This window comes from Hemicordylus capensis, chromosome 1 (genome assembly GCF_027244095.1).
Source record: "Hemicordylus capensis ecotype Gifberg chromosome 1, rHemCap1.1.pri, whole genome shotgun sequence".
Taxonomy (NCBI): domain Eukaryota; kingdom Metazoa; phylum Chordata; class Lepidosauria; order Squamata; family Cordylidae; genus Hemicordylus; species Hemicordylus capensis.
In genome coordinates, this window is record NC_069657.1 from 277388049 (window position 1) to 277407150 (window position 19102).

Here is a 19102-nt window from a genome sequence, read left to right on the forward strand (position 1 = left end):
ACAAGGCCAACAAGGCCACAACAAGGCCTCGAATCTCAGCATCAGCTATGCAGTGGACCAGAATATCATGGTCCACAGTGTCGAATGCTGCTGTGAGATCTAACAGCAACAGCAGCACCAACCCTCCCCTATCAAACTGGCGATGGAGATCATCAGCCAGGGTGACAAGGACCATTTCTACCCCACACCCAGGCCGAAACCCAGACTGGAAGGGATCGGGAATCGCTGCATCCTCCAAAAACGTCTGAAGTTGTACTGCTACCTCTCGCTCTATCATTTTTAAAAACTTTTGTAACCTTTAAAATCAAGCCAGGAAGGCAGACGTGGGGACAGCGGAGGCAGAGGTGCCTCCTCCCCCCACCCAACAGCCTCCCAAGTGACACAGTGTCTGCGCTGTGGCCTGTTTCAAGCCGCTTAGTACAGATGGCTGTGCTGGCGGGGCAACAGAAACAGTGGTGGGGCTCCTTCCACCACCACCCCCTCCCGGCCTCCCAAATGACAGGCCGGCCATTCTGCGGCCAATTTTTTCCACTCTGTCATTTGGGAGGCCAGGAAGGGGGTGGAAGGAGTCGGCTTGATGTTAAAGGTAAAGAAAGTTTAAAAGCAATGTTATCTTTCCCTCCCTCCCCGCCGCCCCCACAACTGCATTCAGCCCTTTACTTGTAAAGGGGAATCACTGCAGGATTTCCCTTTACAAGTATGCCCCTTGAGCTGACTTGACAGCTGGACCAGGCTGGGCTCACTCAAGCCCGAGCCGCCCAAGGTGGCTCGAATCCACTCTGGATTTAAGCCAAGCTGGGCAATCCAGTTCCATGCACATCCCTAATCACTGAGAGATAACCAGATTCTGGTCTGTCCCGGTTGGCTTGTGGTATACCAGTAGGGAAATGGGAGTCTTATTTCTGTTCATTGTACAGAGATGCCTGTACTACAATCTAGTTGCTGATCATATACAACGTTGGACCACTGGCATCGGTTACTGAGAATAAGCAGTTAATAGACCAGCTAAAATTAGGTAAAGTTTCTGATAATGACTTCATTTCTGCAGACTTAATAAAGGCCAATGTAGACTGGTGGGCTCTCATACTAGCATCATTGTTTACATATATAGACAATACAGCACACATCCCAGATGACTGGGGTGTTTTGTCCCTATTTTCAAAAAAGCCAATAGAAATTATTCTGCTAATTACAGACCTATAAGTCTTTTGAACATAATTAGCAAATTGTATGTGAGATATTTTTATTAGAAGCTCTGTGACTGGCTTGATCAAGAGGATATACTCAAGGCTGAGCAAGCAGGCTTCAGGGCCAATCTACAATAGATCATTGCCTGGTTTTACAGCATTTAGCAGAGATATGCACAGAGTTCCAACTCTTTGTTTTTTGCTGCATATGTGGATTTCAGAGCAGCCTTAGACTCTTCATGAGTTTCCTTATGGTCTAAACGTAAACTTAAGAATTCAACTGCTGACAAATGCTTGCTGCTGCTTATATATAAATTCTATGATAATACTAGAATTAGAGTGCAATGTAACCATGCTGGTCAACTCTCTAATCCAATTATGACCTTTAAGGGGGGTCAAACAAGGTTGTATATGCTAATGATGCTGTTGTTTTGTCTCATACCCAGATTGGCTTTAGGAGAGATCTAAAGGCTCTTGCTCAGCATTATAAGGAGGAGTGGTTGGCTATTAACCATCAAAAAACAAAGGTCATGGGTTTTTTCCCCCCCAATAGCCTTAAGATTCATAAATGGTGACATAGAGCAAATGAACAATTTCAAATATTTGGGAGTTGTTTTCCAGGCTTCTAAATGGAAGACTGCCCAAGTCAACTTTGTCTCTTCCCTGGCCCAAATAAGTGCTATGGACATATTAAGATTTCATCCAACTCAGGGATGGAATTTTTCTTCCAGCTGCCATTAAATTATTTATAGCAAAATCAACAGCACAACTTCTATATGGAGCACAACTAGGCCCTTATTCCAACTTTGGGTCTCTTGAAAAGTACCTTCTGGATTTTTAAGATTTCTGTTCTTAACCACTAGATGTGTTCCTAATGTGGCCTTGAGATTGGAGGCTGAGCTGGTTCGTATTGAAGCTAAAGCCTGGCTGGTTATTCTGACTGCATGGTTAAGGCTAAATCTAACTCCAATTGGACTGATTTCTCAGGCCTCTCACCTGAGCATTTATTATCTTCAGGATTTGATAAGGCCAAGTGTATTATTAAATGAGTCTGGGATATAGAGTTCCAGAACTATTTAAGCCAAGCTTCAAGTATATATCAACCTCTTAGGGAGTGCTTAAGATGTTTCCCAGTAGCTTACGTATCATCACTCACTTATTTTAAATATCGATGGGCCTTTTTCTAGAGCTCGTCATAATGCTCTCCCCTCTGCCTTTGTAGATGGCAGGTACCATAAAATTCCAGTTTCCCAATGATTATGTCCATGTGGCTCTGATAAGGTTGAGACAACTGCTCATGTCCTTTTATGGTGCATATTCTACTCTGATTCTCAGTTAAAGTTGATTCAGCCTTTATTAAAAAGATTTCCAGTCTGTCCAGATGAATTTTATGACATGTATCTTTTCGTTGATAAATATTCCAACATCACGTATCAAGTAGCAAAACTTTATTTCTTAGCCACAAGGGCTCTACATTCTGGTAGCTCCTCCATGACTATGACCATATTTGTCCTGGAATCTTAAAAGTAATATTTTAGAAGTAATTGTTTTAGTATCTTAGTATTGTTACCTCTGTTATTGATTACCTTGCTTATTTTCTAGATTGTATCATTGCTTGTAATCTCGTCTATAACCATAATAAAGTATGTGGAAGTAAAAGTAAAGGTAAAATGTGCCATCAAGTTGATGTCGATTCTTGGTGACCACAGAGCCCTGTGGTTGTCATTAATAGAATACAGGAGGGGTTTACTGTTGCCATCTCCCATGCAGTAGAAGATGATGCCTCTGAGCACCTTCCTATATTGCTGCTGCCTGATATAGGTGTTTCCCATGGTCTGGGAAATATACCAGTGGGGTTTCAAACCGGCAACCTCTGGCTTGCTAATCAAGTCATTTCCCCGCTGTGCATATTGTTGTTCTTTATAAGCAAAGACAATCTCTTAATCAGTGATTATACACTGTTCAGCTTCTCCTACCCTGACTCATGTTTAGAGCATCCAGCACCCCATGGACTGCTAATGACAATTTATGATTAAATGTGCATTATCTTTTCTCAGCTGTCAGTTGATTCTCGGATAGAGATGACGAAGAAGGCTATTAAGTCAGTGAAACACATTGCTGAAAAAGCTGGAAAAAGAACTTCTAGTGGGGACGGCACAGGAGGCGTGGTTAGCAGGCATGCTACTTACGAAGATGCTCTGAATCATCTGCAGCAGTCTCTTGCTCATTTGGAAACACTTAGTCATAGCTTTATTTCCTACTTGAAAAATAGTGACCAGGTAAATGAGAAAAAATAGCCTAACCAAATCGAGGTTGCAGTTATCAATCTGTAACTCTACAATCTGTAATAACCCAGAAACCGGATAGAGTTTCCTCCACTGCTCACGGGGAGCATCTCTTTCCAATTTCTGGGAATTCTCCCCTCCCCATGTAGGCAACCACGCTACATTCAACACTTGATGAGGTTCCCACATCCCTTAGGAATGGCTTTTGGGGGACTGTGGAGGTTGCAGTGAAATGAATAGAGAGGGGAAATGGCTTAAACCCCTACATGAGCACTGCTGTGGATGCTACCCATTATTTTTAGTAAATATAGAAGGACCTTGATATTTGTGGGGATTCCATTCCACGATTGTACCGCAGATATGGAAACTATGAATATCGAGGCATTGTTTCAATGGGGAATTGGGGGTTAGGTTTCCCGTCGCCAGGAACATGCGAACAAATGCTGATCTTTTGGCCAAATGGGGGAGTGGATGCAGGAGGAAGCTCCTTACCATGCTTTGTTGCTCTCCTTGCGTAGCGCTGTGCCCCTGTATTGTTTCACCTTTCAGAACAAAATATATTGCTAAGTAAGAAAAAACCCATACACAAACCTTTTCAAATCAAATGATTTTGAAGAATTAAAACTTCTAACCAGATTAAAATCAGTTTGGAAGATGTGCTTGACTTAAAGGTCTTTAATAAAGGAGAGTGGGGGGGAAATCTGGTCTAGTAAGTCTTTACATTCAGTTTCAGCATAAGGAAAGAAAATTATATTAAAATAATCCATAGATGGTATATGACCCCGGTGAGATTAGCTCATATTACTAGAATCGTTGGAATAATAATTACTAGATCGTTGGAATAATAATTGTAAGGAGAAGGGGACTTATTACCATCTGTGGTGGATGTGCCTAAGTGCTAGGATTTTCTGGGAAACAGATGGCAAAAATCACCGCCCAGCAGATTCGACCGGACCCCTTTTTGGCCTTGTTAGGTATTTTTTCAGGAGAACAAGAGTCATTAAAATCTAAAGACTTCTTATCCTATATGTTAATAGCAGCCAGACTAATCATGGCTAAAAATTGGAGAGAGGGAATGTTATCTTTAGAGGACTGGTATAATAAACTTTGTTATATAGCAACAGCTGAAACATTAACCTATTCTTTAAATATTTGAAAAGATATAATTTTATCTATTTACGATTGGACATGGCCTATTATTTTTGAATCCTAAAAATTATGAAATTAAGGTAACAATTCAGTTTTAAGTTTGGAAAGATGTATTTGTATAAGAATGATTTTGATGTTGTGGATTGTCATTTATCAAATGTTTATATTTATTTGGGTTTCCCCCCCCCTAAATTGTAATATTGAATGGTCGTTGTTTTCTAAAAAAAATAATAATTTAAATGATGTTTCAGAGTGGCTTGTAGAAAAAGCCAACTTAACAAAAAAAGCCTCCATTGTTTTTACTAAATGAATCCAAAAATGTGTAATGTGTTTTTCTAACACAACTTTGAGTCTTATATAGTTAGTTCCTAAAATATATTTCAGCAATGGTGGAAATAATAGCTTCTGTCATAATTTATTGGTGTACAGTGTAGAGTCTTCTGTTTAAGTGTCTTCTAGAATTTACTTTCATGAGTCTTCCTCAGCAAGGAAATCTGTGTTTTGAATTAATGTGGACATATTCGCTATAATATGTAATAAAGTGGGTTGTCCTATATTTATTTAAAATATCTCTCTTTGCAGAACATACTACAGGAATATGGATATCTGTATGACCTATCCCGGTCAGAAAAGGAAAAAATCAATGAGCAAGCTGTAACTATGTGTATGGATGGTCAGCCTTTGGATATGATACAGAAATTATTAGAAGTTGCTGTTGGGGATCTAGGACTCTCAACCAGAGATATAGTACAGACATCTGTAAACAAAGTTGTAGATAATTTAAGGTGAGTAAAATTGCACATTTTTAGCTTTAAAGCTTGTATATTCAGTTTCCTTTATGTTCCTAGGCTGCCTTTTTAAATAAGACCCATCTAGTCAACCCTCTTATAAGGCATATCCTTTGAAACATTTAAACTCACATTTCCTTATTTAGAAACTTAAGCCCTACCTTATAGTTTATGGAATGTTTTCAAGGCGTCTCATCAAACTTACAATAAAACAATTGAAGCAAAACACGGACACCTATTATCAAAAAATATCAGCTTTAAATTCATCAAGAAAAGCTAACCTAAATCTCTGTGTTGGCTGGCTTTTGTAAACTCACTAGTGAAAGGCTGCCATCTCTAGGAAGCAGGTTCCACAATGGAGGCAGTCACTACCTTTATTTGGACATTATGTTGTACATGGGTGCAAATTCTGTATTGGTGTACACATTTTTGTGTGAATGACTCTAAATGTGTTCACTTTAAAAGTGAACCTGGGTACAGGCCTAAATGCCGGATTCAGATAGGAAGTGTACCACTATATGTGCATTTATGCATGAGTACAGATCTGTATATGTGTACACTGTGCACAGATTGTATGTGTGTTGAACATAATGTGCAAATATGGCTGCTGAGAAAGTACCATTCCTTAAAGCCACCTGCTTTACTTCAGAAGATAAAGCAACCTGCTTTACTTCAGAAGTTATTCTGCACAGCACATTCTCAGATATTCCCAAATTATCCTGGGTATGTATTGTCAAAAGTGTTCCTTAAGGTATTTGGATTCCAAGTCATGTAGGGTTAGTGAATGAGAAGAATCCTCAAAGATGCACTTAATTTAGAATTTATTGATGCCAATGTACTTAATCAGGAGACACTTCTTTAGGGCAACTGAAGCAAGTTGTTTAGATGAACTACTGAAACAGTATTGCCCACTATTTTATGAAGTAGCTAGTAACTTGCCTTGCCCAATTGCCCTGAAGAAGAGTCTCTTGACTTGAAATGTACTGGGTCCCAGTGTACCTTTTGAAGTTCACTCTTCATTTTGCCTACAAAATGAAGGGCCGGCTTTATTCTGAAGCAAAGCAAAGTGGGCTTCTTCCAGTGGCACAGCTGTGCATGTGCGTGCACACCCACCGTGGATGGCCTGTTGATGAAGGAAAGGAAGACACCATGCTGCTTTTCTTCCCTCCTTCCTAACAGAAAATGAAAAGTGGAATATATTTGAAAGGAATTATGGCAGGTTTGTGTGTGTAATTTTAATGGAGGGGAGCAAAGAGTGCACAATTTGGCAGTATACTTTAGGCAGTAAATTGTCATGGCCTGGCCCTGTGTATTTCACTCCCTTCTTTCACCTTAGAGGTCAATACCAGTACAAGAATATCTTCTGAAAGAGACTTATACTCTGGCAAACGTCTAAGGAAATAGATTGGGTACTCTGGCTTTTATACGATTTGTTCCTGTCAGAAGTGCTTTTATTAATGTGAATGCAGCTCTTGTCTAGACTTGACACATGGATGGAGAGAAATTAGAGTAGCTCCTTAACGGATTTAAATGTGTTGAGCATCTTATAGTAAGTGCAAAGCTGCTTGACATCTTTTTAAACTTGTTGACACTGGTGTCACCAGTGTGATGGAAAGCAGATGTGTTCCAGTCACAGACTAGCACATTTAGCATTGAAGACTTTGCAAAACAAGACCTACCACAGTACTTTGAAGCTGCTTCACTTTTTCTAGGTTCAGTTGTAGAAAGCAAAAACAAACAACCATGTTGAATAAAGAGGGGGGAAATGTTTTTTAGATATGTATAATTCATGAAAAAATACAGGAGTGGTAAAATACAGGAGTGGTTTACCATTGCCTTCTCCCGCGCAGTATGAGATGATGCCTTTGTCGTTGTCACTGAAGTGATCGTCCGCCTCCAGTACCTTCCTGTATCACTGCTGCCCAAAATAGGTGCCTGCTTGCTTTAGCTGTGCAGCCGGAATGACCTTCATGCTTTGGGTGACCCTACTGGGACTCTACCTCCCGGGGTACTTCACTCATCCCTCCCAGGAACACCCCGCCGCCCTCCATGATGAGGCAGTATAGCAGGACTTGGGAGGGGAACCAGCCTCAGAATTGACAGTGAAGACACTGAAGTGGTAGATAGCTTCTGCCTTTTAGGATCGACCGTCAACAGTAAAGGATCCAGCAGTCAAGAGATACGCTGCAGACTAGCACTTGGTAGGGTTGCAGTGAAGGCTTTGGAAAGGATATTTAGATCCTGTGACATGTCTACATCTACAAATATTAGAATTGTTCTGACAATGGTTTTTCCCGTGACACTCTATGGATGCAAAAGCTGGACTTTGAAGAAGCAAGATAGAAAAAGCATTGATGATTTTGAACTTTAGGAACATAGGAAGCTGCTGTATACTGAGTCAGACCATTGGTCTATCAAGCTCAGTATTGTCTTCACAGACTGGCAGCAGCTTCTCCAAGGTTGCAGGCAGGAATCTTCTCTCATCTTGGAGAAGCCAGGGAGGGAACTTGGAACCTTCTGCTCTTCCCAGAGTGGATTTGATACAAATTAGTTATTCCAGTCTATCCTCTTGGAAGTGTAGAGGGGTGAGTCTTGAGTTTTTGCTTCATATTTCCTTTTTCCAGTTGTTATGGCAGTGATGAAAGGCAATAATACAGAAGATATATGTGTAATTAGCAGTGATTTACTATTTGATAAATCACACAAAATTATAGTCTGTAAGTATTGGGAAACATGCATTCCAAAGTGACCTTTTGACAAACTTTTGTTTTTGTTTTCCCTTGACAGTGGAAGTAGTGATGAATGGTCTCTCAAAAAAAACTCCTTCCAGATATTAGAGGGTATTGTCTCTGCTGTCCACACAAGTTCTGAGAATGGGTAAGAGTCTCTTGGATGTATCACAGACAAGATTACAGTTTTCAGCCCTTTGTAAGATGTTTTTAGTCCAGATGTTATGGTAAGATGTCACAGTGTTGATGCACATGTATTTGTGCAGTCTCAGTTATCTGGTCAGTGGATGAAATTTTAAGTTCAGATGAACAGTTGCCCCACAGCAACCTTACACATAATAATGTCGGGGCCACTGGCGCAAATGCACGCATCCCAGTGTTACTCAAGGACATGCTGCTGACATTATCATGACACGTCCTTTACGACACAACACGACACGTCATTCAAATCACTCCTCTAACGGTTGCAAAACTCTGTTTAAACAAGGTTTTGTAGCACTTGCAGAGCAGCAATTTGAATGATTACCCTTCACACGTGATTAAAGGACATGCCATGATCCCGTCGGGGTGGGTGTGTTCACACCAGTGGCCCTGATGTTACTGCATGTAGGGCTGCTGTGGGGCTGTTCATCTGAACTGGCCCATTATATCTCTCACATGTACACATGCATATACACCGCACTGTACAAACACTTCTCTCATACTATTACTTTCTCCAAAGAACTGAAATATTCCAAAGCTTATATCAGAACTAGGTTTTGAGGCTTTTTCAATTGGTTCTACTTATGCTTGCTGAGTAAATGAGTTCAGCTAATCGCTTTATTTTGCTCAGCTAAAATCCAGCCAGATTTATTTCAGTAGACATAAAAGTTTCTTACAGTAAACATTATGCTCTCCTGTAGTAAGTGTTGGAAGTGAAGGACTTTGCACTGTCTCTTGTCTCAATGACGGTGGAGGACAGACTAGTGAGTCAGAGGGCTAGAGGGTCAAGACACTGGTCATCCCTTCTCTACTGCTCTGACACTATCCCTTTGGAATGTAGATTGCTACTCTCAGGGACACTTCCTTCCTTCTAACCACTTCCTTCCTCTTTCCTTTTCTCTTCCCTTCCTTCTACCTTGCAACATGCAAGTTCCTCTCCCCTGCACCATGTGTGTAGAGATGCAGAATCCCTCTGCATCCAGCTAGCTAGATAGATTAGAGATCCTAACTCCTCACTTTCCTATCCAGAATGGAGTTCTCTAATAAATACCATTTATATTGATTTGAAACTATGAACTAGCTCCAAGTTACTTTACTCTCAGCATACACACATGCCTAACTAAATTCCGCTGTTGTGCCTCTGTGCACTCTGCTATAATGAAAAAGGGTTTATCATACCAGAGAGAATTCCCAACAGTAAGACTACTATTTCTCTAGATTCCTAATATTTTTTTAAGATGGAATTATTGTTTTCACATCTTTGAAGTATCAATATGACCATGATCAAGATTAGAAATCTGCATTTAATGAAGTGTTATTTACCTCCATATCCTTCAGTTGTTGTAGGAAATTAAATATAACTTGCTGTCTTCAGGAAGTTGCCATCATTTGAAAAATTAGCTTGCCTAATTTCTGAAACCAGGGTCTCAACAGTTTTGTTTTAATTTCTCAACTTTTAATTTATATTTTGAATTCTGCTCAGTCAGAAGCATCATTTCTAATTTAGCATGACTTATCTGAGAGATGGAATGTAAAGAGAATAACGGAGACTAAATAAATTCTGAAGTCTTCACAAAATGATGACTTAAAACTGTCAGATTATATTATTTCAGTGCTTCCAGACAGGTTGAATTGGTGTTTTCTGACTGATATTACTTTCCCATCTGTCTTGTTAGGATGAATATAGCAACATTAGTTATAATATAAATCACATTCTATCTGGAGTTTCTTTGCTTTTGAAAAACTTAGTGTCTGTTTGAAATATTGCCAATGACTAAAAGAACATCATTTACACATTTTTATATATAGTCATTTGGAGCTAGTAAAGAAAAAAAGGTTTCTTCTAGTAACCTGTGCATTGCATTTCCAGCCTATCACATAACATTTTTCTAGTTCAACTTTAATATCTTTAATGCAGTCTTAAAACAAATTAAAATTAAAATAATTAGTAAAAGGGGGGAAAGTGGAAGGCAGTTCTTTTGACGACGAATTCTACAAATAATAGCACAGAACTGCACAACTTTATATGTTGTTTCAATGTTCTGATCAGACAAAAGCCAGGAAATATAAAAATCATTGGACCGACCAAATAGCTTTTCAATTAATGGGGTTATTAATTCTCTCTGAGCATCCCGATACATTTTACAGTATAAGAGCATATGATCAATGGATTCAACAGCTTCAGCACCACAAGGGGATTTGTGCTCTTCATAAGGAATTCTGGCAAATCTTCCCTCTGAAACTGCTTAGGGAAGTACATCAAATCTTGCATGCACAAATGCTCTCCTATGAGATGGAATTGTAAGAGATGTAATGTAATCTGCCAGTTTACTTCACTAATCTTGATACCACCTCTTACTACACTCTGAAATCCTGGTGATGTCATTTTACCTATCTATGTCCATCAGTCACTGTTTTACCATTGTCTTTAACTTCTCCAGATCTTCTTTGGTTTGAAGTAATGAGCCCATCTCAGTAACATTAAATTCCTTTATCACAATGTTCTTCCACAATGAATTAAATTCATCTTCTCAAATTAGGGCTGCCAGCCCTACTGGGTGCAAACTCAGTTTCAGTCAGTACTTACAGAGACAGATCATCATTTGAGTCTCAGTTTTACATAAGCCTGTCTCAAACTGTAGAAGGGAGTTTGAGGTACTGGAAAAGCCAGAGGATAAGGCAATATGTTGTTTTGCATCAAAGTTTGAAGTCTGAGAGTTTATATATATGAAGTGTATACTTTTTCTTCCCAGTTTAGGGTCGGTCTTGTTTTGTGCAACATACATGTTGTGTTTAAATTCATAATGTCTGTAAGTATAAGGTAGATACAGAATGTGAGAATGCACACCATTATGTGCCAAAATAATGGAGTAGAAGTGGGAAAGAACTTCTTGACTCTAGTATGACCCATAAGTGTAGTATTCTTTGTGTTGTGCATTGTTTCTAAACCTTGAGATCATATTCATCACTGAAAGGATCTTACTCTTTTTAAAAAGACATTCCTATGTGCCTGCTTTTAATTTTGATCCTCACACCCAAAAGGATTGTGAAGAAGACCCAGTAAAGCCTTTTGTATATTATTTGTACTTTCTGCAAGACTGATATTTCATATAGGACCCTTGACCAAAACATTTCTCAGATTTGTTTGAGGCGAAGAAGCCATTATTCCTGGAAGTTAAAGTATTGGCCAACATTCTGTTAAATTCTTTCTGCCAGATCACTACCTTTCCTTTGCAAAAAGTCTCTAAGTTAAGAGAACTTTGAAATCTCAACAGTTCATTACTTTGTTGAGAATGCTTTGCAGTCAGAAAATGTGCACCTGTAGATACTAGAATTGCAGGTCTCTTTAGGAATGATTTGCCAGAGAGGCAAAGCAGCACCCGGGCTCCATCTGCAATGGCGCTCCGAATGGAGATGGGATTGAAAGCAGCCGATCCAGAGCTCTGACGAATTCCCTAGCTGGAGCGGCAGCTCTGTAATCGGCGGTCTGAGAGAGGGGAAGGCGGGAAGGAGTGCGATCCCATTGAGAAGAGTGTGAAAATCCTCATTTATGAAAATATTCCGAAATCCAGAAAAATCCGAAATCCAGAACACCTCTGGTCCCAAGCAGTCCAGATAAAAGATTCTCGACCTGTACTATAATTGTGCTGAACATAATGTGTGAATAACGGTACCCTCAAAAAGGTCTGTGTATGTGTACACTGTACACAGATTTTGCGTGCATAGAACATAATGCAAGAATAGGGCTTTTGTTTTCAGAAGATAAACTATTTCTGTAGTCCTGGAATAAAATCCCTCGGGATCTAGAGTTGTTGAAAACACAGATATTGGATGGGATTTGAACTTTCCGTCAAGTTGGCAGCTCCTTCCAGGAATGGAAAGAGAATTCTAGTAATGCAAGAGGTCATTATGCAAGTGCAGTTCTCTTTGCATGTGGGGTTGCCATTGTACGTAGTCCGGAAAGTTCAGCTGGTTCAGAATGCAGCAGCCAGTTTGGTCTCTGGGTCATCTCGGAGAGACCACGTTACTCCTTTGCTGATGGAGCTACACTGGCTGCCAATAGGTAACCGGACGAAATATAAAGTACTAGTTATAACTTATAAAGCCCTAAATGGCTTAGGCCCTGGGAATTTAAGAGAGCATCTTCTTCACTACATGCCCCACCGCCCATGGAGATCATCTGAGGAGGTCCGTCTCCAGTTACCGCCAACTCGTTTGGTGGCTACATAGAGACGGGCCTTCTCAGTCGCTGTCCTGAGGTTGTAGAATGTGCTCCCTGCTGAGATACAATCCTCCCCATCTCTGGCAATTTTCAAAAAACACTTGAAAACCCATCTTTTCGCCCAAGCTTTTTTAGCTTCCTAAATTTTTAGTTTTTAATTTCTGGTTTATTTTTAAATTGTTTTTAGTTTTTGTATATGTTTTAAACTTGTTTTATGCTGTTGTTAACCACCCAGAGACAAAGGTTTGGGGCGGTGTACAAATTTGATTAGTAAATAATTAATAAATAAATCCACTACAATTCAAGATAGCAGACACATGAACCTTTGAGATGCAGGTGGAAAACAATTTGAACTCAATTTGGTAAAGTTGTAGGGATCCCTCAATAGCATAGTCTGTGATGAAGTCATCCACCTCAATTCAAGATGGCAGATGCACAAACGGTTGAGGTGCAAGTGGAAACCTATTTGGACAAAATTTAGTACAGTTGAACGGCATAGTTCATGATGATGCCATCAACCCCAATTCAAGAAGGTGGACACGTTAACATTTGTGGGAGATGTTGGTAATTATCAATAAAGATTATAGTGAAAGGAAAGTAGGCAGATTAGTTGTTGTTGTTTCTAAATATTTTGCCCCTGAGGCATTTCGGTTTGTAAGAATGGAAATATACTGTTGTTGATGTTCAGCTCTCTCTATAGGGGTGGTGGGGTGGGGTGTGTGTGTTTCTTGGTCCATTGATCTTGTAACTGCTAACAGATTTTTTTTAATAAACCTTTATAAGATGAATTTGAAAATAGACATAGCACCTTTGCTTACTGATTAGAGTGTTTCGATCAAATATTTGACTGTTTTATTTAAGCATTCATTATATACACACAAAAATTTTAAAAGAAAATAGGAGTGTGAGCTTATTGTTAACTTGTTTCTGGTGTATCCCTGTAAACTTAGGAAGTGTAGTAATGGCTTTGTAAAAGAATCTGTAGATATGACTGATGTATCTTGTCCAATATATGTTCCCTAAAGCAAAGTGCTATGAAGCACATGTTTTCATGTAATTTGTACAAATGTAGCCTAAATAATTGCTTGTAGGGTGAGGTGTTGGGGAGAGCAACATGGGGGTAGGATCCAAAGAACTGCAAGCATGACCAAGGGCTTGAGGATGCCCAGTGAGCTTATAGTGCAATTGACATCTGTTTATTGTTAAAAAAATAATTTCTCACTTAGATGACAATAGAGATCGGTAAGCCACTTAGATAGACAAAACAAAATGATTGTCAATGTAGTGCTGGATGATGGGCCCCTCAGGTTGGATGGCACTCAACATGCTACTGAGGAAGAGCTGAGGATCTCTCAAACTACCAGTGATGTTTATGAAGCTGTTAGATTAAAGCCTTTTGGCTTTATGAGTAAAGCAGCTGATGTTTTGGCTTTATAAGTAAGTAGCTGATGTTGCCATGCGTGAAAAGAAAATCCGAAGCTGCAAAGACAGAATTACAATGGGAACATGGAACGTAAGAATCATGAATATGGGAAAGCGTGACACAGTGAAAGATGAAATGAATCTACTACAGATTGACATCGTGGGCATCAGTGAATTAAAGTGGACTGGAATAGGACACTTTCAGTCAGAAAATCATACCATTTACTACCCAGGACACGAAAAACAAAGAAGGAAAGGTGTTGCTCTCATAGTCAGGAAGGATATAACAATGACAGTCCTTGGGTACAATGCAGTCAGTAACCGACTAATATCAATTAGATGACAGTTCTTCAAGTCTATGTCCCAATGACCGATGCAGAAGAAGAGGACTTGATGAGTTTTATGTTCAAGTTTAGTCTGAAATTTACAGAACATGCAAGCAAGATGTGCTGCTGTTGTTGGAGACTGGAATGCCAGTGTTAGAAATGGTAAAGAGGAAAACACAGTCAGACTGCATGACCTAGGAAACAGAAACGAAGCAGGAGAATGACTTCTTAGTTTCTGCCAAGCCAGTGATCTCTTCATTGCTAACACATTCTTCATACAACTAAAGCGGCACCTATACATATGGACTTCAACAGATGGAGTACACAGGAATCCAACTGATTACATTATTGGTGCAAAGAGGTGGAAGATCTCAGTTATAACAGCAAAAATGTGGCTGGGAGCCAATTGTAGAACAGATCACAAACTGCTCATGTGCAAGTTACAAGTCAAGCTGAAGCCAAAAAACAAAGCTCTCCCACTTCCATGGTATGATCTTGAGAATGTACCCACCATTTTCAAGGAAAACATCATGAACCACTTTGAAGTTCTGAACCTCATTAACAGAAACATAAAGACCTCAGGAAGGAACTTAATAGGGAATTTCAGAAAGCTTCTAGAAGAGACAAGGAGTACTACTACAATGACATCTGTAAAGATCTTGAGGATGGAAATGGACACGGAAAAACACAGAAAGTTTTCCAAAAGATCTCTGAATTCAGAAGGAGGTTCCAACCTCTAATTGGTATGTTAAGGGAAGCCAAACGACAGATAGTAACTGATTCAGAGAAAATCAAACAAAGATGGAAAGAGTATACTGAAAATCTGTACAGCAGGCACGTCAACATCCAAGATACTCTAGAAGATATTCCCCACTTGCAAGAACCTCTAGTACAGGAAGATGAAGTTAGATCAGCACTCTGGTCATTACCAAGTTGGAAGACTACAGGAATTGATGGAATAGCTACAGAAATATGGAAAGCAACAGAAGAAGAATCAGTCAAGGCTCTAACCAAACTATGCCAGCAAATCTGGAGAACAACACAGTGGCCAACAGATTGGGAGAAGTCAGTCTACATAGCCATACCAAAGAAAGGAGGCTTAACATATTGTGTAAATCACCGCACAATATCATTAATTTCACATGCTAGCAAAATAATGCTCAGGATCATCCAACGCAGATTAGAGCCCTACGTGGAAAGGAAAGGGAAATGCTGGCTGTTCAAGCTGGTTTCAGAAAAGGCCGAGGAACAAGAGACATCATTGTCGATGCACACTGGATAGTTGAGAAAGTCAGAGAATACCCAAAAGAAGCCAATATGTGCTTTATTGGCTACAGAAAAGCCTTCAATTGCATCGACCATGTCAAGTTGTGGAATGTCCTTAGGAAAATGTGTGTCCCAGAACATCTCATTGTTCTCATGAGAAACCTACACACAGGAGAGGAAGCCACAGACCAGGCAGAACATGGTGAAAAAGACTGGTTCCAGATCAGCAAAGGAGTAAGACAAGGCTGTATACTTTCTCCTTATTTATTCAATTTATATGCTGAACTATATACTGAGAGAAGCTGGATTGGAAGAAGATGAGCGTGGTTTTAAAGTTGGAGGAAGAAACATCAATAACCTGCGCTATGCTGATGACACCACTCTGATAGCTGAGAATGTGGATGTTCTACAAGCTCTAGTAGTGAATGTTAAGGCACACAGTGAAAAGATGGGACTACAACTAAATGTAAAGATGACTAAACTAATGACAATGGGTAGAGCAACCAGCCTCAGAATTGACAATGAAGACACTCAAGTGGTGGATAGCTTCTGCCTTTTAGGATGGACCATCAACAATAAAGGATCCAGCACTCAAGAAATACGCCTCAGACTAGCACTTGGTAGGGATGCATTGAAGACCTTGGAAAGGAGATTTAGATGCCATGACATGTCTATACCTACAAAGATAAGAATTGTTTGGACCATGGTTTTCCCAGTGACACTCTATGTATGCAAAAGCTGGGCTTTGAAGAAGCAAAATAGAAAAAGTATTCACGCTTTTGGACTTTGGTGCTGGAGAAGACTTTTGAGGATACCATGGACAGCCAGGAAAACAAACGAATGGATCATAGAACAAATCGATCCAGAATTTTCATTCAGGGCACAAATGACCAGGCTCAAACTATCATACTTTGGACACATTATGTGAAGACCTAGCTTCCTTGAGAAGTCCATAATGCTGGGAAAGAGTGAAGGAAGAAGAGGACGACCAGCAGCAAGGTGGATGACTCAGTTGCGACAGCAATGAATGTACCACTGAGAGACCTTAAAGGCCAAGTTGAAGACAGATCATCCTAGAGGGAATCTATCTATGTGGTTGCTAAGATTCAACACCGACTTGACAGCACTTAATCTATCAAAGGATTATTTTATGAAGCCTTATGAAGAGATCTGTGGGGGTGCTTTTGTGAATTTATTTATTTATTTATTTAAAATATGTATACCCCGTCCTTCTAGTACAATACTGCTCAGGGCGGCTTACAACAATAACATAGACACAGATACAAGTAATAAAATATTTTTTAAAAAAAAGTCAGATTAAAAACAATTATTAGGTTCAAATTAAAGCGGAAAATTATAAAAAGCTAAAGAACCTACAAAATATAACAAAATAATATTTAAAAGCCTCCTTAAAAAGGTGTGTTTTAAGATGTTCTTTAAAAACACTGAGGAAGAGAGTATGGCAAAGCTCTTCAGGGAGGTCGTTCCAAATCCGAGGGGCCACAACCGAAAAGGCCCTGTCTCTAGTCCCCGCCAACCAGATCTCTGTTAGTGGCAGGGTCATGAGCAGGGCCTGAGATGAAGATCGGCAGATTCATATGGGCGAATGTGGTCCGACAGTTACCCCGGCCACAAGCTGTGTAGGGCTTTAAAGGTTAATACCAGCACCTTTAATCTAGTCTGGAAGCGGACCGGTAGTCGATAAAGCTGACACAGGATGGGTGTAATACCCATGAAGTGACTTGCACCCATGAGCATCCTTGCGGCAGAATTCTGAACCAGCTGAAGCTTCCGAACAGACTTCAAGGGCAGCCCCACGTAGAGCACATTGCAGTAGTCCAATCAGGATGTTACCAACGCATGAGTGACTGAGGTCAGGTCCAACTTCTCCAAGTAGGGTTGCAGCTGGCATGCCAACCGTAGTTGGTAAAAGGCACTTCTGCACACCGCCGCCACCTGCGCCTCCAAAGACAGTGTTGGATACAGAAGCACCCCCAGGCTGCAGACTTTGTCTTTCAGGGGGAGCATGACCCCTTCCAAGACCAGATTTATGTAATTACTCGGATGATCAGTTCTCCCAACCCAGAGCATTTCCATCTTATATGGATTGTTTGCCCCCATCCAGTCCAGTACAACCTCCAAGCTCCAGTTCAGAGCATCCACTACCTCCCTGGTGTCTGCTGACTTAAAAGATAGGTAAAGCCAGGTGTCACCATCATATTGATGGCACCGCAGCCCACACCTACGGATGACCTCTCCCAGGGGCTTCATGTAAATGTTAAACAGCATTGTGAACTCATATTTACTGTTTGTAAACTCTAGAGAGCTGGTGTAGCATACTGTGGAAGATTCATTTATAGTGTAGCAATCAGTTGTTTAATTTTTTATATATTCACCTCCATATAATTACTACTTACATTTCAATAAGACAGTCTATGTGAATTTATTTTTAAATAGAGACATTCTGGTAATAGTAGTGGCATCTTAATTACGGTCTCTGATCAGCGCAAAGCAACATTAGATATATTTCTGTGTTTCTGAAGATTAAAAACACCACTATGACAAAAGTTACTTCTGATGAGTTGGGCAGTGACATAGCCAGATTGAAGGTGACCCAGGAGCACCCCACTGCCCTTTCACTCCCCCCACCCCTTCACTCACCACTCTGCTTCCCCTACTGGCCCTTCACTTGCCGCTTCTTCACTCACTGGGTTTTTTGTTTGTTTCCTGGTTCAGAGTTGGGGTGAGCAATATTGGGGCCAGGGAAGATAGCAAAGGCATCCCTCCAAGGCTGCAGGGCTCATATTAGCAATTGTGGTGAGGCCCCTGGAGTTGGGAGATATTGTATGGTGGTGGTGCATCTGCTTTGCATGCAGAATTTCTCAGGTTCAGCCCCTGGTATCTCCAGGTATGGCTGGGAGAGACTCCTGTATGGAACCCTGGAGAGCAGCTGCCAGTCAGTGTAGACCAGGGGTTCCCAACCTGTGGCACTTCAGTTGTGCTGAACTACAATTCCCATCATCCCCAGCTACAATTTATTGTGGCTGAGAATGATGGCAGTTTTAGTTCAGCAACAACTGAAGTGCCACAGGTTGAGAACCTGGAGTATCAAAAGTTGGGAACCCTGCTGTAGACAACACTGAACTAGATGGACCCATGATCTGACTCAATAGAAGGGAAGATTCATACACTTTTCCTAGAAAGAGAGAGATGTTATTCTTCCTCTCCCATTGTGTTAGAACCCAGGGTCATCCGTGAAACTGATTGGCAAGAGATTCAGAACAGACAAAAGAAAGCAGTTCTTTACACAGTATGTAATTAATGTATGGAACTTACTGCCACAAGATATGTTGAGGGCCACTTAGCATCGATGGCTTCCCAGGGACATGTGGTTGGTAATGATGTAAAACAGGATGCTGGACATTTGGCCTGATCAAGCAAGACCCTTCTTATGTCCTCATGAGTTACTTGTACAGCACTCGGGTATTATGTGAAATAACTGTTTTTAGGATGGATTTAATGGATGG

General features: G+C 40.4%; 1 protein-coding gene across 5 annotated transcripts in view; it reads left to right on the top strand.

Annotated features, from left to right (window-relative positions):
* NBAS (NBAS subunit of NRZ tethering complex) overlaps positions 1-19102 on the top strand; it is a 304433-nt gene that overhangs the window by 240075 nt on the left and 45256 nt on the right. For 4 of the 5 annotated variants that reach the window (XR_008313691.1, XM_053285448.1, XM_053285449.1 and 1 more), the window contains 3 exons: positions 3245-3466; positions 5204-5406; positions 8197-8286. Coding sequence is in view for 3 of the 5 variants with exons in the window: in XM_053285448.1 (XP_053141423.1) it covers positions 3245-3466; positions 5204-5406; positions 8197-8286 (515 nt within the window). In the remaining 2 variants the exon portion in view is untranslated. Of the gene's footprint in view, positions 1-3244; positions 3467-5203; positions 5407-6447; positions 6629-8196; positions 8287-19102 lie in introns of all 5 variants that reach the window. The other variant, XR_008313692.1, reaches the window with a different exon arrangement.